At 43.6% G+C, this 27,275-nt stretch overlaps 1 protein-coding gene across 1 annotated transcript in view; it reads right to left on the minus strand.

Moving 5' to 3' along the window:
• The window catches only part of parp8 (poly (ADP-ribose) polymerase family, member 8), a 171,958-nt gene that overhangs the window by 78,558 nt on the left and 66,125 nt on the right, over positions 1-27,275 (minus strand). The window contains exons 8-10 of the mRNA XM_056273523.1: positions 19,810-19,870; positions 1,245-1,335; positions 1,042-1,108 (exon numbers count right to left, since the gene is read on the minus strand). Of these exons, the coding sequence (XP_056129498.1) occupies positions 1,042-1,108; positions 1,245-1,335; positions 19,810-19,870 (219 nt within the window). The remainder of the gene's footprint in view (positions 1-1,041; positions 1,109-1,244; positions 1,336-19,809; positions 19,871-27,275) is intronic.

A 27,275-nucleotide genomic window follows, 5' to 3' on the forward strand; every position in this document is an offset into this window, starting at 1 on the left:
CAAACAAAATGTGCTTTCATGAGGCAGAGCGTCTGTAGGTTGACAGAATGGAGAGATATTTGACAGGGACAAAAAGACAGACAGGCGATGCTTCCGAGACAAGCAAGACAAAGTGCTTAGCTGACGGTAATCAACCAAAAACCACGTTAAGAAAATGTGATGAAGCCTAGCTTGCTCTTGGGTTCACAGTGAATGTGGTGGGAGATGAGGAGAGACCAGTGTGTACTTTATGTCGGAAAACTCTGGCAGCATATCATCAAAATGTTATAATTTTAAGATCCATCCATTCATCCATCCATCCATTCAGCCATCAATTATCCAAGCTGCTTATCCTCACCAGGGTTGCAGGGATGCTGGAGCCTATCCCAGCAGTCATTGGGCGGCAGGCAGGGAGACACCCTGGACAGACCGCCAGGCCATCACAGGGCCCACACACACACACACACACACACACACATTCACACCTAGGGACAATTTAGTACGGCTGATTCACCTGACCTACATGTCTTTGGACTGTGGGAGGAAACCGGAGCACCCGCAGGAAACCCACACAGACACGGGGAGAACACTCAAACTCCACACAGAGGACGACCTGGGACGACCCCCAAGGTTGGACAATCCAGGGGCTCGAACCCAGGACCTTCTTGCTGTGAGGCGACCGGGCTAACCACTGCGCCACCGTGCCGCTAACTTTAAGATTAGACACCAAATACTTGAATTCTATAATTTTTCATACGTTATTCAAAGATTTCATCACCCATTCCTATCCCTAGGTGCCACACATTCACTCAGCAGCACACAAACACACAAAAAAGCATGTATGCTAAAAGAAAGGCAACAACCGGTGAATACCAAACCAACCAAACTTTGGTCTTCATGATGACTTTGCAGCAGACAACAACTCCAGACTACATTTGAGAACATAAGCTGGCCATTTACTGTGTTGTATTGAATAAATAGTTGTGAATAACTGAATATATAATCAAAAAATATGCATATAAAAGGAACAACAAAACTGTTTATCAACAAAGTTCCCCTCACTTTTTCAGCTGATGTCCCAGTCCAAACCTGTCTTTTGTCGACACCTGGAAAACATCAACTGTTGGGACTGACAAACAACAGACACAGAGAGAGAAATTGAGAGACAGGGATGGTTATATGTTTTAACTTACAGATTCTGACACAACTTGAAAGCCAAACTAAACACTTAAAATAACTTGCAAAGGCAAGAGTTTTGGTCTCACCTGTTCCATTCAGATACTGCGTCAGTGAGCAGTGAAGTCGCACGATAACAGGCTCCTGTCTGATCACATCCCATGCTAGAGCGATTTCTTCCTAATGGAAAAGGAAAAGTACAAATATGAGAAAGATGTGATTACTTCATCTGTAAAAAAATGCATCTTTCTGCAAGATTAGCTGATTTTTCATAAAGGACACAGATGTAAGGGCCCAGACACACCAAACTGACATCAGAGAATAAGTGGCGATGAAGGCCGACTGTTGCATTGCCTCACATCGCCTGTGTCTGGACCAAAAAGTAGCCCTTGAACACATCGCAAAGGCTACAGCCAACGGCCAACTAGCATGTACATTCTGCGCCCGCACGAGAGGAAAAATTCTTGAAATGTTCAGGTGAGAAGAAAACGAAAAATGAGAAGAGCCTTCTGTATGTGGCCTCTTGACTTCGTCATTTGCTTGCTTCCGTTTCTCTTCTAGTGCACTGATTCGCTAAGCTGAATGGCCGATCAGAGTGGTTGATCTCTGTCACTGATGGGCTCCGCTGCCGATTCAACATGCTGAATCAGCTGAAAAGCTGCCGACAGGGGTCCGACTAGTGCCAATGGTGTGGGACACACCGCAAAAACTAGGGGCACAGACGCTCATCGACGGACCGACATTGTCCGACAGGTGTCTCACGGCCTTTAGACATACTACCAAGGCAAAAAGGGACTACTAATTATGTCATGGTAGGGTTTTCAAACTATTGTACTCTTTCCATTCTATAGTTTCATTAGCAATCTTTAGGCTAGAATTAGTTTCTAATAGTTTTGAAACAAGCCTCGTGTTTAGAGCAGGGGTTCTCAAACTTTTTCACACCAAGCACCACTTGATCATAAAAAAAATTTCCGTGGACCACCTAACCAGCCGGCAACCAGCCCCCCCCTCCCCCGCCCAAAAAAAACCTTTTAAAACAGTCTATATTAGGCTTACAATAGCATATTATGTTTTATATTACAAATTATGTCTGCAGAATATTACAATACAAAATAGGTAATAAATAGGCTACTAGCAAAATTAGGCTAGGCTTCTACCATATACCTTGACCTTGATTTTTGTGAGATGTATGTGTAATTACTGTTTCATATTAGTTTTGTTCAGAGCTATTGCCTTTGGTTGTGATGTGATGAATAAAACATGGGAATTTATTTGAAATACCACTGTCAGGGTGAACTCAATGTGAATTCATCATTAAAAGAGTGAACTATTAATGTTAATTTAACAAAAATTCGTTTTAATAGGAATCAAATCTTTGTACTGGCTCTTGTGAAGCTATGAAATTACACATTTCAAATAAGCATAACAGCTTTACAGGTAGCAGCGGTCAACAACTAATGGGAGGAATGCTGTTGCTTTTGCTGTTGCATCATTGACTCAATGTCTGGCTCCACACTAGAGAGTTTCAGTCTCATACAGGGGGCTACATCGATCTTGTTCCTCTGCTTGGTTTTCAAACCAACCAGTGTGGAGAACCCAACTTCACAGTTGTAGGTGGTTGAAAACGGCATTAACACTTGCAAAGCAGACTCAGCCAGCTCAGGATGTTCAGGTTGGACGAGAACCCAGAAGTCTGTCAAGCATTTTTCTCTGAACGCCATTCTCAGTGTTCCATCTGATGCAATGTCCACAAGACTATCCACCTTCCGTGCTGATAGTTTGGAACTGATGCGCTCAATGTGAGGTTGGTCTCCAAATGGATTTCTGATCCATTCAAGGTCCACATCCAATTCTGGAAAGTATCTTCCCAATTACGTGTGAATGCCTTGCAAATGTTCCTTGAAGGCTGCAAGTGTGTTGCTATCCAGAACCTCTTCAAATTCGAGGACAAAATCGGCTAGAGTTGGGAAACAGTCAAACTCCTGGCGATCAAGACGCGCGCACCACAGATCCATTTTGATGCGAGTGGCTTTAACTTTGTCCTGCACTGTAAAAACCATGACCGCTTTTCCTTGCAGTGCTAAATTCAGGTTATTAAGCGTGCTGAACACATCAGCAAGAAAGGCTAGTTTTGCGAGCCATTGAAAGTCATGTATTCTGCCATAAAGTTCTGCAAAAACAGCTTGACTTCATCGCGCAGTTCAAAGAGGCGGGTGAGAACTTTACCACGCCATAGCCAGCGAACTTCTGTGTGGAAAAGAAGTCTTGTGTGCTCACTCCCCATTTCTTCACACAGAACTTTAAAAAGACGTGAGTTCAGTGCCTTGCTTTTAATTAAGTTGACAATTTTTACGGCCTCGTCCAAAACCTGTTTAAGACAGGGTGGCATTTTTTTTACTGCCAATTGCTCTCTGTGGATACAGCAGTGCGTCGATGTGGCAGAGGGAGCAACAGCGCGTACACGCGTAACCAGGCCCTTGTGTTTGGCTGTCATCGCCGTGGCACCATCAGTGCGCACGCCAGCACACCTCTTCCAATCAATGTTATTCTGCACAATGAAGTTATTTAGGGACTCAAATATCGCCTCTCCTGTGGTGTTGGTTGGTAGGGATTGACAGAAAAGAAAATCATCGTGAACAGCACCCGCATGTAAGTACCGCACAAAGCAGAGGAGAATAGTCTCGTTACCGATGTCCGTGGACTCGTCCAGTTGGAGAGAGAAAAAAAGACTCTGACGCAGACGTGTCACCAGCTGATCTTGGACATTTGCAGCCATGGATGTTATTCGCCGCTTGACTGTATCATTGGACAGAGGTACTTTGTAAAGTTCCTCACTCGCTTTCTCCCCTAGCATTATGTTGGCCATAACCTTTGCAGCTGGCTTAACCAAGGTCTTGCCGATTGAGTGAGGTTTGCCAGCTTTCGCAATGAGTAGGGAGACCTTGTATGAGGCTTCGGTAGCTTTCGCGTTTTCCCCTGGCATAAAAAACTGTGTGGCTTCCTTTCTCGTGTGTCGCTCAAGCTCTTCACGTTTTCTCTCAAAAAATTGCACAGGTTTCGAGGTGCGTTCCTTGTGTATTGACTCGAAGTGATGCTTGAGTTTGGCAGGTTTCATTGCTTCATTAGCTAATTTGTCATAGCACACAACACAATGAGGTTTCGGATCCTCAGCATCTCCAGTCCAGAAAATCCAAATTGAATGTAATCGCTACTGTATTTACGTGTCACTTTTGCAGTCGCTTTTTCAGAGTGTTGTGCTAGCTCCTGCTGCAAACTGTTAGCACTATGGGACTCGATGCTAACACTGACACGCTCAATGTGAGAAGGAAATCTTTGCACCTTGTTGCTTACATTGTTCGTCGTTTCTCCGGATTTTCTCTTCAGCCACCGATCCATGATGTTTGTATTTTGAACGGTTCACTTCACTCTTTGTTAGATTCTACTTAATTTTCACAATAGTCAGGAGGTCTTTGATATGAAAATCCTGTTATTGGAATGGAAGCTAACTAGGTAACCGAGGTAACACAGGCTAACTGAAGAGACATGACTCAAAACACAGGTTTGCATTAGACAAATTGAACAAAATTCTTAGGCTTATTTAGGCTACATTTTGATTCACTTTTAATTTAGAAAACATTTAGAAAACAGCTGTACTCGTAACTTTGCATTGGAACGCAGATGAAGGTGATTTGAGAAACACGATTTTTTTTGCAATCCTCCCGCGGACCACTTGGGGGCGCTCGCGGGGTGGTCCGCGGACCACACTTTGAGTATCACTGGTTTAGAGGATTGTCTTTCCTTTGGAGAGTACAACACAGAGAATGGTACCCTTCTCTAACCCTTCTACGTAGACAGTGGTAATTCCCTAGGTGAACCATATTCAAAAAGATATTTATTTCTTGATTCAATTCAGCCCCTACACGAGATCAACATTATAAACTACACAGTGAGATGTGTAACCCCACCAGAATGTTTGCTAGGTAGTATGCTAGAATACATAAAAAAATCTGCTTCAGTAAGGATGCTTCAACAAAACAATGACTATGGTCCTTAAACCTTAATCCCTTGGAATGATGCAAAGGTGCCGAAAAGACACTATGGTAGATGGGTCAGGGTTTGGGCAATGGTTTGAAGGCAGGGATAATCAGGAATTGCTCATCTTGACAATGAAGGCTATCTTTTCATATTTAGTTTCCCTGGCTACATCTCTATGCGTTTTTGCAGGAAGAGAGAACTGGGACCACGCTGACATCGGTTCATGTGTGTTTGATGTAAACTAAAATGTTGAACTATTGCCTAGGCTTTTGTTAACCTTTTAGGAAGGATTAAGCAATTAAATTGTATGAGTCACAGGTACTGTGTTGTATTTTTTTTTCATACATAATCTCAGTATGTTTTTCCACTGGAGCGCCTGAACTTTGTCACAGTGGTGTCCAGCATGGGTCACATTGGAAGAACAAGTACCTGGAATGATGGAAGATCAGCTGGCGCAAATATTCCAACACCTTACCAGTCTGGATGAGGAAAAACAGCAAGTGCTGTGCTTAAAGACAGTCAAATTATGCTGCAGGTTCCAATGAGTCAATGGCTCGGTTCCATCCACGAACTCCTAAGACAAATCATATCATCCAAACCTTCAGCTCCACATCCAGCTGGAGGAGATGAATGCAAATAAAGGCCATGAGGTTCTTTGCCACATTTGAGGGAAAAGCAACAATGACTAAACCAGGAGTGGGCTAAGCGCCTTCTTCCTTTGCTCACAGATACAAATGTAGGGGTTGGCCCAGCAGCTGCTGGCATCCTTCCAGACTCATTACTTTCACAGTTGAAGATGGCTGCCGTGCAACTTGCTCTGCCTCATATTAGTGGTTTTTATGTCTATTTACTGGTTTTGCTGAGTGTTTCTGTTAAATCCACTTTGGCGCTCATTAGCTATGACAGGCAAACACTACTGGACATTTGGAATACGATAGTCAGATTTTGCATTGAGAACAACAACAGCAATCACGGACTATCCATTATTCAGGATATCTGAAACAACCCCTGGGAAGCACCGCTGGCGAAAAAATTGGGAAAATGGGTAGGCATCCTGGTCAGGCTGAGGCAACGTGAAAACCGGCCTCCTCTCCCACACATTCTTCTAGTGAATGTCCAGTCTCTGGACAACAAGCTGGATGAGCTTAGGAGCAGGATGGCCTTCCAACAGAACATTAAGAACTGTAATGTTGTGGTTTTCACTGAGACTTGGCTGCTCCCAATGATAACTGACTCCGCCATTGTCCCAGTGGGAGTTTCCATTCACTGGCTGGATCAAACAAAGGACTCAGGGAAGAGGAGAGGGGGAGGTGTCTGCTTCATGATTAACAACATGTGGTGCTCGAATGCGGAGACTATTTCGAGCGGATGTTCGACCTTACTACCTCCTGAGAGTTTACATTTGTCGCAGTAAATGCGGTTTACATTCCATCACACGCTTACACTACGTAAGCCGTGGAAGAGCTGTATGGCGTTACCAATCGACATGAGACTGCACATGCTGAGGCTGCTTTTTTATGGCTGGCGATTTCAACAGCATTGATCTGAGGATGGTTTTGCTGACATTCACCCAACACATCAGCTTCCCTATGCATGGTGGTTAACAAGATCGACCGTGTTCACTCTCTATTCCAGGAAGGCTACAAGACCCTCCCCCGACCTCCCTTCGGCAAATCAGATCACGTCTCGATCCTCCTGCTCCCCACTTACAGGCAGAAACTCAAAAAGGACAGGCCTATGACGCAATGCATTCAGCGTTGGTCTGACCAATTGGAGTCAGTTTTGTATCATTGCTTCCACACTACAGAGTGTTAAGTTGTCTGAGATGCAGAAAGTAACATTGACGCATACACTGATGCCATTATTGGATCATCACACATATATATACACTCACTGGCCACTTTATTAGGTACACCTTGCTAGTACCGGGTTGGACCCCCTTTTGCCTTCAGAACTGCCTTAATCCTTCGTGGCATAGATTCAACAAGGTACTGGAAACATTCCTCAGAGAGTTTGGTCCATATTGACATGATAGCATCACGCAGTTGCTGCAGATTTGTCGGCTGCACATCCATGATGCGAATCTCCCGGTCTACCACATCCCAAAGGTGCGCTATTGGATTGAGATCTGGTGACTGTGGAGGCCATTTGAGTACAGTGAACTCATTGTCATGTTCAAGAAACCAGTCTGAGATGATTCGAGCTTTATGACATGGCGCGTTATCCTGCTGGAAGTAGCCATCAGAAGATGGGAACACTGTGGTCATAAAGGGATGGACATGGTCAGCAACAATACTCAGGTAGGCTGTGGCGTTGACACGATGCTCAATTGGTACTAAGGGGCCCAAAGTGTGCCAAGAAAATATCCCCCACACCATTACACCACCACCAGCAGCCTGAACCGTTGATACAAGGCAGGGTGGATCCATGCTTTCATGTTGTTGATGCCAAATTCTGACCCTACCATCCGAATGTCGCAGCAGAAATCGAGACTCATCAGACCAGGCAACGTTTTTTCAATCTTCTATTGTCCAATTTTGGTGAGCCTGTGCGAATTGTAGCCTCAGTTTCCTGTTCTTAGCTGACAGGAGTGGCACCCGGTGTGGTCTTCTGCTGCTGTAGCCCATCTGCCTCAAGGTTCGACGTGTTGTGCGTTCAGAGATGCTCTTCTGCATACCTCGGTTGTAATGAGTGGTTATTTGAGTTACTGTTGCCTTTCTATCAGCTCGAACCAGTCTGGCCATTCTCCTCTGACCTCTGGCATCAACAAGGCATTTTCGCCTACAGAACTGCCGCTCACTGGATATTTTCTCTTTTTTTGGACCATTCTCTGTAAACTCTAGAGATGGTTGTGCGTGAAAATCCCAGTAGATCAGCAGTTTCTGAAATACTCAGACCAGCCCGTCTGGCACCAACAACCATGCCACATTCAAAGTCACTTAAATCACCTTTCTTCCCCATTCTGATGCTCGGTTTGAACTGCAGCAGATCATCTTGACCATGTCTACATGCCTAAATGCATTGAGTTGCTGCCATGTGATTGGCTGATTAGAAATTTGCGTTAACGAGCAGTTGGACAGGTGTGCCTAATAAAGTGGCCGGTGAGCATATATATAAAATTTGGCCCCTTTCTATAATCCCTGTTCATGCCTGATTGCTTGCTCCAACACCATTGTTAAGTTTGCTGACGACAACACTGACATTGGCCTGATCACAGACAATAATGAGACGGCCTACAGAGATGAGGTTAGATCCCTGACTATATAGTGCCAGGACACCAACCTCCATCTTAAAAACTAAGGAGCTGATAATGGATTTCAGGAAGTTGCAGAAGGGAGTAAACACCCCCATCCACAACAGTGGGATGGCAGTGGAGAGAGTCAGGAGCTTCAGGTTCCTCAGGGTGTACATCACCAAGGATCTGACCTGGTCACACCACACCGGAATCATCGTCAAGGCAATGAGACGACGGCTCTTCTTCCGCCGCAGGATGAGGAAGTTTGGCATGGACTCCAGGATACTCTGAAACTTCTACAGATGCAACAGATCTTCTACAGATGCAACAGAGTATCCTGACTGGCTGCATCACCACCTGGTATGGCAGCTGCACTGCCCTTGATCGGAAGGCTGTACAGAGCGTGGTGAAAACAGCGCAGCACATCATCTGGATTGAGTTACCAGTCATGCCAGACCTCTACACCCAGAGCTGCAGGAAGAAAACCCAGCAGTTAGTTGGGGACCGCAGCCACCCCAGCCACAAACTGTTCACTTTGTTATCGTTTGGCAAACGGTACTGGCACATCCGGGCCCAAACCAACAGGCTTAAGGACATATTTCTGGAAACTTGCATGTGCTGGTTGACCATGTGAGTCCTTTGGTGGCTGAATAGTCCGATCCTGGATGCACAGTTGAGGTTGCAGACCGGGCATGTACAAGTAGTGCTGGAGGGGGCAGGGGTAGCTTTGCGAGCTTTCCTCTTCGCACGCTTTGCTACACGGAGTTGTGTGCACTGGTTTTCCATATACTTCACTCCCTCTGAGACGTGAGAGCGCCAGGTGGTGCAGCAGGGAGCAAGTTCCTCCAAAGAAGAGAGGTTGATCTGGTATCTTTTCGGTGTGGTCTTCATTTGGTCTTTGAACCGCTTCTTCTGCCCACCAGCAGTGTGTTGACCAAGGCGTAGTTGGCCATAGAGGACTTCCCATGGAATTTGTTCGCTGGGCATGCGAATAACTTGCCCAAGCCACCTGAGTTGATGGTGGTTTAGGGTAGACTCCACGCTGCAGCTGCCTGCCCACTCCAACACCTCTGGCACTCTGTCTGGCACTCTGTCCTCCCAAGTAATGCCAAGGATCCTCTGGAGACATTTCCCTTCGAAGGCCTCCAGGCTTCTGAAATGGTGGCTGTATATGGTCCATGCCTCACATCCATAGAGTAGTGTGGAGATGCACACTGCTCTGTAAACAAGCACTTTGATGTGGAGATTGAGGTTGCTGTTCTGGAAAACCTTTCTCCCTGGACGACCAAAAGATGTTGAAGATTGTTTGAGGTGGTGCTGAATCTCATCGTCCATTGTGCAGGTGTAAGATAGTATGCTTCCCAGATACTTGAAGGCAGGCAGAGTGGCCAGTTGTTCCCCTTCTGCTGTGAAGGTTGTTGGGTGGCTTGGGAGGCCGGCAGTCCACTGACAGATTACCTCTGTCTTTTGGGTGTTGATCAGTCCCATTCTCCTGTATGCAGTTACAACTGCCAACGGAGTGTTTTGTAGGGATTCTGATGTGTGAGCTACCAGGGCACAATCGTCGGCATACTGCAGCTCAATAATGTTCTCAGAGGCCTGTCTGGCCTGTGTGTGGTAGCGGTGATGGTGTCCGGGAACTTCAGTTGTCCCTCTAGGTCAACCAAGAACTGCCAGTCCCTTGCTGTTGCGAGCAGCCCACCCTGGGCCTTTGGCTGGGGCTGGGGCTTCTCCCCCGCTCGAACAAAGGTGATAGTGCATTTTGTTGGGTGTTGCTGCTTGCTGTAGCCGATGCCAGTGCAGATGGTGTCTGCTGCTGCCCGCAGAACTTGGTGATGGTGCCAACAATCCCATCCCTCTACCAAGGCCTCTGGACAGCAGGTCAGGAGGTGCTCCAAGGATCCCCTTTTCTGGTATAGTTGGCAAGCAGGTTAAGTCCTTCAGGCCCCAGCTGAAGGGTTTGGAAGTGCTCAGGAGGACATGACATCATACACTGACTGGACTGAACACATCTATTTCAATTAGATACTATCTCTGTATATACCGTTATATTTCAATGTCAACTGTTAAATTTTAGATTGTAATATGTGACTAGTTTAGATATATTTATTTTTATCTGGCCTATATAAACAGAATTTTTAGCTTATTCTTATTATCTTTTTTAAGTTTTAGTAAATACTGTAATTTTACAATTATATATATATATATATATTAGATTTTTTTAGTTTAAACTTAAAACTTGGGTAGGCAATTTATTGTAGCGGCTTTTTTTGTTGTTGCTATATTTGTTGAAACTGTCTTTACATCCAGACAGCAATCAATAAATAGAATGCTCTAACAAAAAATAATAATAAGTAACAATAATAAGGAATAAGCCATCCAATGAAAGGACTGGATGGCCTACCTGTCCTCCTACATACTGTCATTTCAGAGAGAGAGTATTCCTTTTGGCTGTTCTACAAATACGGATGTGTGTGTATGCAATCAGTTTGCATCCTCCCTGCCTCGCTGGTGGTTGTGTTGACTCGTTCTCCTTCTCTACCACCCCCCCCATGGGTGTTTTATTTTGAAAAAATCAACAAGACCAACTCGAAACAATATTAGTGTAACTAAGAGATTCACTGATTTATTTATTTATTTACATGGATAATCAACTACGATACAAGTTTCACAAGTCTCAATAATCAGAAAGAAATCCCGCACTTGCTGATGGTTATAGGGATCCATCATGATACCGATCCTGGGCCCTTTTCCAAATGCAAGATTGAGGAGTTATTTTGGGTTTAGTGTCCAAACTGATCCCTGGTGAGGGTTTGTGGCAGGCAGCGAATGGGTTGGGAATTGATTTGGAGGCAGGGAGAATGAGGAGCAGCTCATCTGGGTAACCAGGAATACCTGGTTATAAATAAGTGCTCTACATATGTGTGTGGTTTTCAGCAGCCAGAGACGAGAGCCTGAGAACATTTTGACACACTGCTGTTACCGTTTTCACAATGAAATCAGGACTGTTGACTAAAGTCTTTTGATTACCTGAAATATTCAAGTTATTGCTACAGTTCTCAAGCAATATGTTGTATAATCATAACGCTTTCACAAGTTAATGTGGATTTTACTCAGTGTATTCTTCTGTTGGAGTAACTGAACTCTGAAAAGGAATTTACCCTTGAATCTGTCTGTTGCAACCTACCTTGTTCATAGGTTAGAAAGTGGGGTGGAACTTAAGCAGTACTTCAGAAGCAAAGGGAGTCAAAGTTGGCTACTCGGACACCAACCACTTAACACTGTGAATTATGTCATGGGTATCTGGGTGTTATCGAGATAATAACCAACCCAGCCACTGAGGATTTACAAGCCAGTGCATTCTTAATTACGGTCCAAAGCCTGGATATGTATGTGGAGGGTTGCACCAGGAAGGGCATCCGGTGTAAAACCTTTGCCAAATCAAATCAAGTCGAGGCCCAGGTTACCAATGACCACCACCATTACTGTTGGCCAGCAGGGTGCTGGTGGAAACTATGCTACTGTTGGGCGAAGGAGAAGGAGAGAGGGAAGGGATGTCCAGAGGCAGCAGGAGAGGAGTAAGCGTAGGAGTGTGGAGGTGAGAGTCAGAACTTTGAATGTTGGCACTATGACTGGTAAAGAGAGAGCTGGCTGGTATGATGGAGAGAAGGAAGGTAGATTACTGTGTGTGCAAGAGACCAGGTGGAACAGGAGCATCGAAGGTGGGTTTGAACTCTTCTACCATGGTGCGGTTGGGAGGAGAAATGCGGTAGGGGTAATTCCGAGGGAAGAGTATGCCAACACTATGTTGGAGGTGAAGAGAGTGTCAGACAGAGTGATGAGTATGAAGCTAAAAATCGAAGGTGTATTGATAAATGTTATCAGCACATATACTCCTCAGGTTGGGTGTGAGATGGATGAAGTGGTGGAGAGGGTACCCAAGGGGGAGAGAGTGGTGATTGGAGCGGACGGTAAATGCAGTGAATTAGCAAGGAGGAAGTGAGGGCAGCTATGAAGAAGAGTGGAAAGGCAGTTGGTCCTGATGACATACCTGTGGAGGCATGGAGGTGTTTAGGAGAGATGGCAGTGGGGTTTTTAACTAGATTGTTTAACACAATCTTGGAAAGTGACAGGATGCCTGTGGAGTGGAGAAGAAGCATACTGGTACCGATTTTCAAGAATAAGTGTGATGTGCAGAACTGTAGTAACTACAGAGGTATAAAGCCGATCAGCCACAGCATGAAGATATGGGGAAAAGAGTAGTGGAAGCTAGGTTAAGAGAGGTGATGATACTGCAAGCAGCAGTATGGTTTCATGCCATGAAAAAGCACTACAGATACGATGTTTGCTTTGAGAATATTGATGGAGAAGTATAGAGAAGGTCAGAAGGAGTTACACTGTCTTTGTGGATTTAGAGAAAGCATATGACAGGGTGCCGAGAGAGGAGGTGCAGTGTTGTGTGAAGAAGTCGGGAGTGGGAGAAAAGTATGTAGGAGTGGTGCAGGATATGTATGAGGGCAGTGTGACAGTGGTGAGGTGTGTGGTTGGAATGACAGATGGGTTCAAGGTGGGGTGGGATTACATCAAGGATCGGCTCTAAGCCCTTTCTTGTTTGCATGGTGATGGACAGGTTGACGGACGTGATCAGGCAGGAGTCTCCGTGGACTATGATGTTTGCGGATGACATTGTGATCTGTAGTGAGAGTGGGGCGCAGGATGAGGAGAGCCTGGAGAGGTGGAGGTATGCACTGGAGAGAGGAGGAATGAAAGTCAGTAGGAGCAAGATGGAAAACATACGTGTGAGTGAGAGCGAGGACAGCGGAATAGTGAGTATGCAAGGAGTAGAGGTGATGAACATGGAAGAGTTTAAATAATTGAGGTAAACTGTTCAAAGTAATGGGAAGTGCAGAAGTGTGGTGAATAATAATAATAATAGTAATAACAATAATTATAAACCTTATTTTTATAGCACTTTTCAAAACAAGGCTACAAAGGGCTTCAAATGACATACAAAAAAAAATCATTGTAGAGAATAAAATAAATAGCACTAACAAATAACACCATAAAATAAGAGCAAAAGGGAAGAGAGCAATTTGTTAATTGAAACAATTACAAAGAGTAAAAATAAAAACAGTATAAATAAATAAAAACAAATATCAAAGACTTGTAAATGTAAAAGTTTTAAGACGAGATTTAAAAGAGGCTAGAGACTTGGTTTGTCTTAGTTCAAAGGGAAGAGAGATCCATAGTGTGAGGGCTCTAACAGAAAAGCCAGTTCATCCTTTGTGACAAACTGTGGCATCGGAATAACCAGCAGGGCTCCATCTGCAAATCTTAATGGTCAAGAGTGCATATATCAGGTCAGTGAATTGGAAATGTATGTAGGAGCAAGACTGTTTAAGGCCTTAAAAGTGAGCAATAACATTCTAAAATCAATTCGAAATATAACAGGGAGCCAGTGTAGGGAGGAAAACACAGGAGTGATATGGTCATGCCTCTTTGTCCCGGTAATGAGCTGAGCAGCAGCGTTTTGTACCAACTGGAGACAGTGGAGGGATTCCTTGCTGATACCCAAGTAAAGTGTGTCGCAATAATCAAGCCGATAGTAGATAAAAGCATTTATAACTTATGGTAGATCAGTAATTGATGGAAATTATCTAATTTTAGAGATTACCTTGAGCTGGAGAAAGCATACTGAACAACATGTTTGATTTGATTATCAAAACTGAGGTAAGCATCAAATATTACCCCGAGATAAATTTAAGAACATATTTGGACATCCAGGATGTAATGCCAGAGAGGCAAGTTGTGAGATTTGCTAGGGCGCAAGGATCTGTGCGGGTTAGTGGCATGTATAACTGAGTGTCGTCAGTGCCCATGTCGGAAGATGGCGGCGCCAATTGACATTTGCAGCAGCCACACCCAGTACCGTCCATGCAGTGTCTTTGTCCACATCTGCGTCTAAGTTTTGTCTTCGTTTAATGGCTGGGACAGCTGTCACTGGATCGGCTGGGAGAGTTGGGCAGGTTATGAGGCAGGCTAATGATAACTGCTAGCCCATGCAGACCAGCAGTTCCGATAACACCGATGGCGGTCTGGCGACGGCCTCACCTGGCGTTAACTGTGGTGTTTTTGATGTCGTCGTGGGGAGTGTGGCGACGTGTGTTGAGGGTGTCTGGCTGGGAGAGCTGGCGCTGGATCGGCTGGGAGAGCTAGGTCTACTTCATCTGGTGGGCCTGGGGCCATTGCCCCTGCCTGGAGCTGCGCCCGAGGAGGAAATGCTGAGGGCGGTCTGACAGGATGCAGAAGTGGGGCAGACTAAGCTAACTGCTAGCCCATGCAGACCGGCAGTTCCGACATTCATCCTTACTGGCGTTCGTTCCTTTGGACAGGGATTTTTTTTGTTTAGTTTGGCTATATGTGTCGGTTTGGATATGTGTGTTCTTGCAGTTTTTGGATGTTTTTTTGTCTTTGTGTTGTTCTGCTGTGGGCTGGGGGAAATGGTATTTCATTTCGTTTACGCAAGTGCATGAAGTGAAATGACAAATTAAGTGTTCCTGGTTAGTAACCTTACCTAGCGCTGTCTCTGTACTGTGAAGTGCTCTAAAACTAGACTGGAAACTGTTAAAAACACTATTAGTGTTAATAAAAGATATCAACTGAGATAAAATCACCATCTCCAGAACCCTAGATTAAAAAAGACAATTTGGAGATTGGTCTGTAGTTACTTATGGACATGGGATCCAAATTAGGTTTCTTTAGCAATGGGTGAGCAATGGAACCAGTGGCCAGAGAAATATTAAGAATTTGCAGAACAGGGCTGACAATGGAAAATACCTCCTTCAGCAGCTCAGTGAGGAGATGTCTAAGATGCAGGTTCATGAAACTAGGTAAAAGAGGCAAAGTTAACATGGGGAATGGAAAGAATGCAAGGGCCAGACTGGATTTGGGACCTGCTATTCTCCACCTTATTTACATAATGAGTGAGATATTTTTTGGACAGCTCAGCATCAGGTTCAAAAAAAGAAGTGGAGGGACCATTAATAACAGAATCAATTACCCTAAACAGAACCTTAAAGAAAACTACTAAGAACAGAGAGCAGGCAGGGTGGAGTGGGGGGGAGAAGAGTGTCAGGAGGGATTTGCAACAGAAGGGTACCAGCAAGAGTTAAAGGCAAGGTTGACGAGATGGTAGTGAGACCAGCTATGTTGTATGGTTTGGAGACAGTGGCTCTGATGTGGAGTTGAAGGTTGCAGAGTTGAAGATACTAAGATTTTCATTGGGAGTGATGAAGAAGGACAGGATTTGGAACGAGTTTATTAGAGGGACAGCTCAGGTTGGACGGTTTGGAGACAAAGCAACAGAGGCAAGATTGAGATGGTTTGGACATGTGTGGAGGAGAGATGCTGGGTATATTGGAAGAAGGATGCTGAATATGGAGCTGCCAGGTAAGACGAAAAGAGGAAGGTCAAAGAGCAGGTTTATGGGTGTGGTGAGGGAGCACATTCAAGTGGCTGGTGTGACAGAGGAAGAGGCAGAGAACAGGAAGAAATGGAAACGGTGATCCGCTGTAGCGCCCCCTAACGGGAGTAGCCGAAAGTAGTAGTAATAATAGTAGTAGTAGTAGTAATAGTAGTGGTAGTAATAGACTATGGCCACTAGAGGGCGGAAGAGGAACGCTGAGGTGACGGAGGAAGATGCAGAGGGCACCTCTTTTAACACAGGCCTGGGGTGGGATATAGACACCAACCACAATATCCATACATCCATTGTGGACACCGCTTATCCTGCTCTCAGGGTCACAAGGGATGCTGGAGCTTATCCAAGCAGTCATTGGGCAGTAGGTGGGGAGACACCCTGGACAGGCTGCCAGACCATCACAGGGCCCCAACCAGAATAAATGATGAAAATTCCCAGGGTGAATAGAATGGTTTACAGTCATTGAAAAAGGTCTCTAAGTGAGGGTTGCATGATTTTTTTAACAATGTGCCATCCGTACACCAACATTCATTTATGTAGAAGCATATGCCACCACGCCGTCTTTTTCCCGATAGCGCAGTTTTGCAGTCCACTTGGAGGAGTTGGAACTGTGGCAGATTAAGTGTACTGTCCGGTATATGCTCACTAAGCCAGGTTTCAGTGAGGCACAAGGCGGCAGATCTGGAAAAGTTTTTTCCATTCATGAGGAGGCGTTCTTCCATCTTGTTGGCGAGAGAGTAGACATTCACCAGGTAAATTGACAGTAATGTGGTTCTAAATCCCTGCTCTCAGTTTGACAAGCGCTCCGGCTCGCTTACCCATTCGACGTCTTCATCATAGTCTGCAGAGAGCTGCCCCTGCCAATCGCTCAGTAAGATTTTCCTTAAAACGTTCTGTTGAAGTCGGTCAAAAAGTCTGTTCAGTTTGTCCAGTGGACAGTTGTAGGCTTAAAAGTTCTTTCCTGCTGTACTTGATCAGTGAGTGGGCACTGGGAACTAAAAAAATAAACAGAAAAAGTACAAGAGAGCGCAGAACCGAGACTACCGTCTGCAGCACCGTCATTAGAAAGAATTAATAATGACTCACAACCCTGTAAGAGATGTTGTAAATTTTATCCTCAATGACACTGCCCCTAGCAGCACTCCCTGTGAGAAAACTGTTGGGTTTCTGCACTGGCAGACAGCTACCAAGCCCCAAAAGTGTCACTAACATAACTAATGCCATGAGGCTGAGCAGCCACAGGCAGAGTCAGAACGAATCAAATTTCCCTAACCAGAACGGGCTGAGTCACTGTGTGAACGACACTATTTTCTTCTCTGATAGAGTGACGTGATAAGAGACAGAGATTATGTTGTCTTTTGTTTGATTTCTTGAGTTTTGCACCAACTGATTCAAAATCCCAGATTCATGAGATGCGTCATCATGATCTCAGAATCTCTGACTCATTGCACTCTTGAATGGGAGCATGTTGAATAGTTGTCTGTATGAGAATATTCTGATGCTGTTGTATCTCAACAGAGACAGAGCTACATCCAAGCACTTTCTGAAAACCCTTGGAGCTAGTGAAAGTCTGAATGGGATGGTTTGATACTCACAGACTTTGCCCTGGCAGGCAAATCTAAGAAATGTCCGATACGTCGGATAAATGTCAGTGTGAAAATATGCGTCCACAATATTGATCATTTTATGATCAATATCAGCAAGCTTCCACACTGAACAGTTGTTTTTACCTTTATCCTGAGGACTACCAGCACACAGCCAAGGCATGTGCTCCAGGTGCCAAACACAAACACAAGGGAACACCGCCGGCATCATCAGGTCATTGGGCTGAAAGCCACAAACACTGTGTCAAGGGTGGCTCTCGACACAGAACTGAGCCGAGAGTCATCTGGACAAGTCGCCAGTGCTGAAGTGGTAACCACGGCCTGGACCAAGCTGCCATATCACATGGATCATCCTATGTATCAACCATCTCCCCTCAACATCTAACTAGCTCCAAAGGACTATTGTAACCAGCTCACACTAATTCTGTCACTTGCCACTGGGTTTTAAGTGAAAGGTCAGCTTAGTTATTACAAGTCTGTTTAGTACTTGTTGTAATTAATGCAACCATTAATATAAGACTAATCCTAATACAGACTCATATTAATGCAGGTCCTGATGACATACCTGTGGAGACATGGAGATGTTTAGGAAAGATGGCAGTGGTATTTTTAACTAGATTGTTTAACACAATCTTGGAAAGTGAGAGGATGCTGAGGAGTGGAAAAGAAGCATACTGGTGCCGATTTTCAAGAACAAGGGCGGTGTGCAGAACTGCAGCAACTACAGAGGTATAAAGTTGATCAGCCACAACATGAAGATATGGGAAAGAGTAATAGAAGCTAGGTTAAGAGGAGAGGTGATGATCAGCGAGCAGCAGTATGGTTTCATGCCATGAAAGAGCACCACAGATGTGATGTTTACTTTGAGAATGTTGATTGAGAAGTATAGAGAAGGCCAGAAGGAGTTACATTGTGTCTTTGTGGATTTAGAGATAGCACACGACAGGGCGCCGGTGTGGTGTGGTATTGTATGAGGAAGTCAAGAGTTGCAGAGAAGTATGCAGGAGTGGTGCAGGATATGTATGAGGGAAGTGTGACAGTGGTGAGGTGTGCGGTTGGAATGACAGATGGGATAAGGTGGAGGTGGGATTACATCAAGGATCAGCTCTGAGCCCATTCTAGTTTGCAATGGTGATGGACAGGTTGACGGACAAGATCAGGCAGGAGTCTCCATGGACTATGATGTTTGCGCATGACATTGTGATCTGTAGTGAGAGTAGGGTGCAGGTGGAGGAGAGCCTGGAAAGAGGAAGGTCAAAGAGGAAGTTTATGGATGTGGTGGGGGAGGACATGCAGGTGGCTGGTGTGACAGAGGAAGATGCAGAGGACAGGAAGAAATGGAAACAGATGATCCACTGTGGCGACCCCTAACGGGAGCAGCTGAAAGTAGTAGTAGTAGTAGTTGATTAATCCAAGATTCACTCATTCCAATGTGTACATATTTACTTTTCCTTTATTCTCTTATGCCATTTCTTTTACTTTACATTATTTATTTTCTCCCATTTTCTTGTATTTCTTATTTAGATGTTCATTTTACCATGTTAGTCCTTCATTTGATGTGTAGTTTAGTAGTAAATAAATTACTCATTTGACGAAGTGTGACACTGTTGTTTTTTGAATGTGTACAATTTTTTTTTTAAATCATTAAGCACCTCTGACACCAGAGCAAAACATCCTTCAGGTTAACAAGACTATCTACACTGACTGCAAAAAAAGAAAAAAGAAAATTAAAAAAATTCTCAAACGAAGAAGCGACACTTTGGTAACAACACGTGCACCAGGTATAAACACATCTACCTCTCCCCTTTGTTAACATGACGCTACTTTGTCAAACTGCCCTGCTTGGGTGGGAATGTAGTGTAATATCTTAGTCGAGATGCTTTGTCTTCATGTTTCATATGCTGGTCCTCAATTAACCCATTTACAGCTTGTTCTTACAAGTATCTACAAATATTAGCTAGTTAACGAACAACCTGATCACACCCTTAACGCCTGTTATTTATGTTTCCTCCTCTGCGCTGTGTCCATATTATTATTAGATTTTATTTTTTAAGACAACGATGCAAAGAAGACGTGGGTGAAAAGGTGGCAAGTCTATCAAATCAAAAGCAATATCCAAAAAAACGCGTACAATTTCTTTTATTGAGGGAGGACTTTTAAACATCTGTGAAATGATGTGTCATTTTGCCACAAAAATGTTTTATTACTGCTATGAATGTTATGACAGTGATAGTTTATTATTTTTATTCTAACCCACTGCCATGAATGTAAAATAAGAACAAATGAAGTGCTGTACTCACGTCTAAAAAACTGACATCAATGTGCAGATCAATGTCCACATCATCAATTGCACCATATTCCCTGTAGGACAAGAGAAACACGACATTTCAGAACGTATCTTTTATATGGGAAATGCAGAGTGATAATGAAACCCAGTATATGCAAATCAGTCTTAGGAATAATCAGTAAGTAAGTAAGTAAAGGTTATCTATATAGCACTTTTCACAGACACAAAGTGCTTTACAATGAAAAAAAAGTAAAAGATAAACAGAGATTACATAAGCAAAACAATAACAATCAATACACAAATTAATTAGACTCAACCAAAGCCAGACTAAACAAATGGGTTTTTAGCTGCTTTTCAAAACTGTCCACAGAGTCAACAGTCCACCATGCCAAAGGGGAAAGAGTTCCACAGTTTAGGGACAAACACTGTGAAGCTTAATCACCCTTGGTTTTTAGCCTGGTGCGAGGTCCCGACAACGAAACAGTTTATTAGAGGTCCTAAATGATCGTTATGTTGTGCAGGGATAAACTAGATTGGTGATATAGAATAGATATAGAAGGGTGCCTGACCATACAAGGTTCTAAAGGTAATCACTAAAAACCTTAAATTTAACCCTATATTCAACTGGGAGACAGTGTAAGGATGCCAGGATGGGAGTAATGTGGGAACACTTGCTAGTTCTATTTAGAGCTCTTGCTAGTTCTAGTTAGAACTCTTGCTAGGTCTAATTAGAACTCTTGCTAGTTCTAGTTAGAGCTCTCGCTAGTTCTAGTTAGAGCTCTTGCAGCAGCATTCTGAATTTCTTCTAGCTGATCCAGAGGGGATTTGCTATGGCAAATAAAAAGTGAATTACAATCGCCAAGTGCGTAGACATGAACACATGAATAATCATTTCCCTTTCAGCATGTGATACAACATACCTAAGCCTAGCAATATTTCTCAAATGGTGAAAGCAGGAATGGGTCAGCATGTTGCCAGGAGAATTAAAGGACATACTAAATGACATACTAACATCAAATGTAACGCCACGGTTTCTAAGACTGGAGTGAGCAGAAGAAGAAAGAGAATCCAAACTAACTCTGACCCTAGAAATCACACTATCTGGGGTGATAATAAGGACTTCTTTCTTGTCAGTATTTAGCTGTAAATAATTGTTTGCCATCTAGTCTTTATGGCCATCTAAGGGTCGAATGAAAAATACAGTTGCATGTCATCTGTAAAGCAGTGACAGGAGATGCCATCAAAACCAAAAAGAGGTTTCAGATGGACAGATGTCATATTTGTGTGATTTAGACAAAAAAAAACAAAAAAAAAACAATGCTGAAGCCATTCACAGACAGTGTCTCTTTCGCTGTGTTGAACTGTGCCCCTGGTACACAGTAAATATGTCCATGAGCAACTATGTATAGGGCAAATAAAATGGGAACCAGGACCGAACCTTTGGGCACACCACAGCAAAGGGCAGAAGAAGCAAACAGGAGAAGACACGAACTGAACTACAGACACAAAAAAAAACTCCTATCCATAAGATAAGAGGCCTAGGAGAACCACTCCAGGGCACTCCCAGAGATGCCCACTGACTGCCCAAACCTATCAATCCTAATGTGGTGGTCAACAGAACCACTGCACTGAGATCAAACAACAATAGAACACAGCATTCATCCGCATCAGCAGAAAACATAATATTATTAGAGACTAAGCAGGGCAGTTTCAGTGGAATGCTTTTTGCCAAAATTTGTAAAGAACATTAGGGGCATCAAGAACGTTATGTAGTTGCTTAGCCACCACCTTTTCTAAGATTTTTGATATGAAAGGCAGCTTGGAAATAGGCCTATAGTTTTTTCGGCAACAATGGATCAAGGTTTGGTTTTTAAACAGAGGCTGGACAATAATAGTACATTTAAAATAAGTAGAGACCTGACCTGATTTAAGCGATCAATTTATAACTGAAACCACACCAATAGAGCCAGGGGCATTCTTAAACAAAGATGATGGTAAAATATCAAGGGGGCTTGAGGAGGATTTCATTATTGCCCACCAAATCAGTGAGGTCGGTGAAGGAGATTGGTGAAAAAGAATCCATAAGAGATGGATAAGATGGAGGGGGATGTTTACCCTGACAAATTGTTACAATCACCATTTTGAAATACAGGCGCAGTTGGTGGACAGGGATTACAATGTTAGTGATAGTGTCAACTAAAAACTTGAGATTTACTAAAAAAAATGAGATTAGAGAAATAAGAGGCCCTCGCATCTTAGACCATATTGTTCTAAGTGCATAACAGACCTTTGAGATGGAGACAATGAATGTCCAGATCGGATGATTTCCATAAACGCTCCATTTTATGAGTTTCGCCTAAAACTACGTAGGTCATGTACGGGGATGAGCAAACAGATGAGAAAGAGCTACATATAACAGGAGCCACTTCATCAAAGACTGAAGAGCAATGACCATTAAAAGAATGAACGAAAAACTCAACATCATTATTAGAATTTAGAGATCAATCAGATTCAAACGCTGCAGAGCATTTCTCAGCAGTGTTTTGGTTCAAGATGTGAATGCAAATCACCCTTTCAGATGGAAGAGAATCTAAATTAAAAGAAAACTCAAATTAAACACATCACATAACAGTAACAAACAGCTATTTAGATCAAATATTACCAACATGCAGACCCAGAATGAAAACAAGGTCTGATGTATGACCTCTGTTATGTGTAGGACCAGAAACATGTTGAATGAAAATAAAAGACTCAGTGACATTAAAAAAGTCAGCAGTAAATTTGCATGTAGAATCATCAACATGAAGTCCCCAGCAATAACAACTCTATCAAACTTAAAATCACATGGAAGAATGTCACTAAATTCCGCCAGGAAATAAATAGTAAAACCTTGGGGTCAAAAGGTTATAATACAACAACATGGCTTTGTAAAACCAAATTTAACCATTTGCTGCTCAAATGAGGAACACTCATTGCTCACCATCCGCCATGCAAAATGACTCTTAGCAGGCATGAAAATGGCTCAGGGGTGAAAAAGGTGAGAAGGATATGACCCTCTAGGGGGGTCCGGGGGCATGCTCCCCCGAAGAAAATGTTGAACATTTTATATTTAAATGCATCAATCTGGTGCACTTTGAGAGAAAAATCAAGCATAATTACAAGACAGTACGTATATGTTCACATTGTGCTTTATAAGAAACGAGACTGACAACTTCTCTCATGAAATGCGCAAGAGCGCAGCTTTAATATAGGGTAATAGTGGCAAAACAAGATAGGAATACTAACATGTGTATGGGTGTAGTTTATATCTTTTTGGCAGAGAATGCACCGTGCGAATCCTTGTTTATTGATCTTCCGGAAGACATCTGACAGATGGAATGAGAGCTCTTGTTCTTTCATTCTTATTTTCCCTTCTAGTTTAAGCCACGACCAATTCCAGCTGCATTTGATGCCTGCATCCACTTGTTTTACAAGAAGAGCATCTTTCTCTCCTAACACACTCATTCTGGAAAAACAATGTTAACGTTAGTGGGGTTAACTTCTAGCTTAATTGATAAGTGGTGGTTGTTCACACTTGGATCTGACGCTACATGTTATACAGATATATCTGTCCACTTGAAATCAGATGTGTAAACGAGTGTTTCACAAGTTCAGATAAGTAACTTAGACTATAGGCCTAACGTTACCCTAACCCACAGAGTAAAATTGAAAATTGTTTTACACACAACGTTAGGCCTACATACATAGTTGGATTTCAGATTAAAAGGTATCCGGTATTTACAGTTACAATATAGTAGGTTAACCAGTAACATTAAGTCCCTTCCACTGACTAACATTACTCAACATAATTCTGTGAATGTAAACTTACACGATGTATTTCGCTACGCTCGCCTGCGCTTTAGCGTGATCCTGGAACAGCCAGGCACTAGAGAGCCCCCAGGCTTGCGCCACTCATAAATCGACGGTTACAGTCCAGTTCGTTGATATAAGCCTGTCCTGTGACACATACACATAGGACAGTGAAATTATGATATTGTTAACGTTCGCTAACGTAACGTTAGCTAATTTGTTGACTCAAATTCTACAATGTGAGTTAGCTAACTTAGAACACAAAAAGCTAGCTAACATTAGCTAGCTAGCGTTAACATTACCTCAGCCTCCCACCGCACCAGTTCCTCAGTCCACACGTCCTGAAATGGGTTTTAGCGATTTTGAGAATTAGCCAACAGTTAACGTTCATTGTGTTTCTTTTTGTGGGATAACGTTAGCTATACAACCTAGTCTGCCGCGTATACGGTGTAAGCTAACGTTAGCTAACGTTACCCTATTAACTAGCTAGCTAACAATTTTCCACAAGACACAAATCTCTCCACCTGTCTGTGTGGAATATAGCTAACGTATGCGTCGGTGACACGTGGATTCTTTATTAAATCTCTAGCTAGTGATAGATTAGCTACCTGAAATCATATAGGACTAGGCTATGTCAACAGAGCTCCTGAGTAACGTTATACATCAGGAAATATTGAAATGATTGAAACGCTCACCAAATTCGGTCAGGCGGGCATCAGTCAGCTAACGTTAGTCCAAAGAGTCATCTTCCCTCAGTACCATGGAATGCTCAGCCCCGCGCGCTGCTCCATCAATCGCTTTGGTCAGCACAAGCACTCGCTGCACGAGCACTTAACGAACCAATCGGGTAGCGGTACCTTCCCAGAGAAGACTGGTGACGCGAGGCCCCTCGCGCTCGTAGGGGGAATATTTTGGTCAATGAAAAAGGCGAATTCGAATTCGATAGGCCAGCTCACCATGGCTCCGCGCTCTCATGTATAACTCCATGTCCGCCCCCCCCCCCCCTAAAATATTTTTTCATCAGATCTACACGATTCACGTAGGTCACCTATTTTGGATTCAAAACGGTGAATTTCGCCGAAAGGTGAATGATTTTCATGCCTGTATATAGTCTAGTTAAAACCTCCACTGTCAGCTCTCCTAAACATCTCCATGCCTCCACAGGTATGTCATCAGGACCAACTGCCTTTCCACTCTTTATCCTCTTCATAGTTGCCCTCACTTCCTCCTTGCTAATCCACTGCACTTCCTAATTCCCTATTCCCATATCATCCAACCTTCTCTCTCTCTCATTTTCTTCATTCACCAGCCACTCAAAGTACTCCTTCCACCTTCTCAAATCACTCTCCTCACTTGTCAGCACATTTCCATCTCTATCCTTGATCGCCCTAACCTGCTGCACATCCTTCCCAGCTCGGTGTCTCTGTCTAGCCAATCGGCACAAGTCCTTTTCTCCTTCCTTAGTGTCCAACCTCTCACACAACTCACCATACGCCTTTTACTTTGCCTTTGCCACCTCTCTCTTCGTTTTACGCTGTGTCTCCTGGTACTCCTACCTACTTTCTTCATCTCTCTGACTATCCCATTTCTTCTTTGCCAGCCTCTTACTCTGTTTAAGACGCCGCCAAGTCTTAGATAAAAACAGAAAATCCAAGTTTTACCATACAAAGAGGTCATTTAGTAAAAGCAATTTGTTTGCAATTGAGCGAGTATTCAATAGCGGCATGGATCTGCCTGTAATGGGAGTGGAGGCCAGACCCAAGGGACGCGGCAAAAAGATGTCGCCAGGGCCATTCATTCCACAGCCTAGTATTCCCAAGTAATAGCGATTGGACCACATGAAGAGTCACTGAGGACAGGTCAGAGACAGGAGAATCTGACGCCATCATCAGCAGAACATTCCGCAGCGAAAAAGAGTTGGAACAACAGACAGGCACAAGGAAAACAAACAAAACAAAAACAGCTACTGCTTGCTTCCACAGCCTCCTCAGCTGCACCTGCAGACCAGCCCTCCTTCATTGTTTTCTCCAGCACCTACAGAGGCAAGTTTGACCTTGCAAGCCAGTATGAAGCAGACAGGTACCCGGTTTTGCATTGATGGAGGAGCAAGGGAAAAAGGGGACCATTCCATGACAAGGTGTTATTAGTCCAAAATAGTCCATGTAATTTCCAGTAAAGCAGCAGAGACATCATGCAAGCAGAAATACTGTCAGCGCAAAAAGACAGTAGATAAGTAGGATCAGATGGGATAGACTGCCAGCAGTGGCAAAGCCAAACAGGCACTATAATGCTGGAAGCTGTCATAGTAAGTCTAATCAATGTGCTTGTCAAAGTTGTATCATTTTTAAGCGAATATTTCACCAATGTTGCTACTTTTTTTTTGTTTTTGAATAATTTTCCGTGCTCCTGTCTTCGAAAAAACAAAACACTCGAGACACAGAGGATTGTTTTGCTACTGAATATGTACAAGGAGTTTAGTGTTTGGGGAACTACAAGTGAAAGTTATACAGGAACAAACCTCTCATTTATGACCACAGTTGCCTTAGATCAGCGTTTCACAACAGGTGGTGTGCCCCCCCCCGGGGGGGGCACAAGGGCATAACGGGGGGCATATGACCGGGGGGTGTATGACCGGGGGGAAATGTAGTGCGGAACTACTGTTTTGACGTTGGAATTTTTTTCACGGCAGAACAATCAACAAAACGTGCATCCATGAGACAGAGAGTCTATAGGTTCACTGAATGGAGAGATATTTGACAGGGACAACAAGAAAGATAGGTGATGCTTCCGAGACAAACAAGACAAAGTGTTTAGCTGATGGTAATCAACCAAAAACCAAGTTAAGAAAATATGACGAAGCCTATCTTGCTCTTGGGTTCACAGTGAATGTGGTGGGAGATGAGGAGAGACCAGTGTGCACTTTATGTCTGAAAACTCTGGCAGCTGGTAGTATGAGACCAAACCAATTATGCAGACACTTAGAGACATTACACCCCAGTCACGTCAATAAGCCACTCGAGTTCTTTCAGAGAAAACTTGGTGCATACCGTCAGCAGGAACATGGCTTTGTAAAAGCTGCATCAGTGAACAACAAAGCACTAATGGCATCATACAAAGTCACATACACAACTGCCCAGTGCAAGAAACCACACACAACAGCAGAGGAGCTCATACTTCCTGTGGCTTGAGGCTCCTTATATACTGTAACACAACTGCATAACCTGTTTAACAACTGTTTCATATCCCCTTGTTATTTCAGCTTGTCACATCAGTATAAGTCCTGAATGGCCCCTGTCAGGGCCGGTTCTGCGGGGGTAGCAACGGGAGCAACTGCACCGGGCCCAGGTCTGGAGGGGGGCCCAGAAAGAAAAAAAAAAAGAAAAAAAAACTTTCTGCGCTGATTCTGCTGTAAGTGCAGTGATTCTTAATTGTGTGTCTCAGCAGTGCAAAGAGGCCCTGTATGTTGCTCCTCCTGGCAGTTTCCCTATTGGCTGATAACGATTTATTTTCAAAAATGTATCAAAAGTTGTGTCGTCATCGCCCTCCCCATGAGTTAGTATAGCCTATGGTGAAGACGTGAAATTCGGTTCTACTAACCAAAAAAATGTCTGGAAACAAATCTGGTTGTAA

This window comes from Lampris incognitus, chromosome 1 (genome assembly GCF_029633865.1).
Source record: "Lampris incognitus isolate fLamInc1 chromosome 1, fLamInc1.hap2, whole genome shotgun sequence".
NCBI lineage: Eukaryota > Metazoa > Chordata > Actinopteri > Lampriformes > Lampridae > Lampris > Lampris incognitus.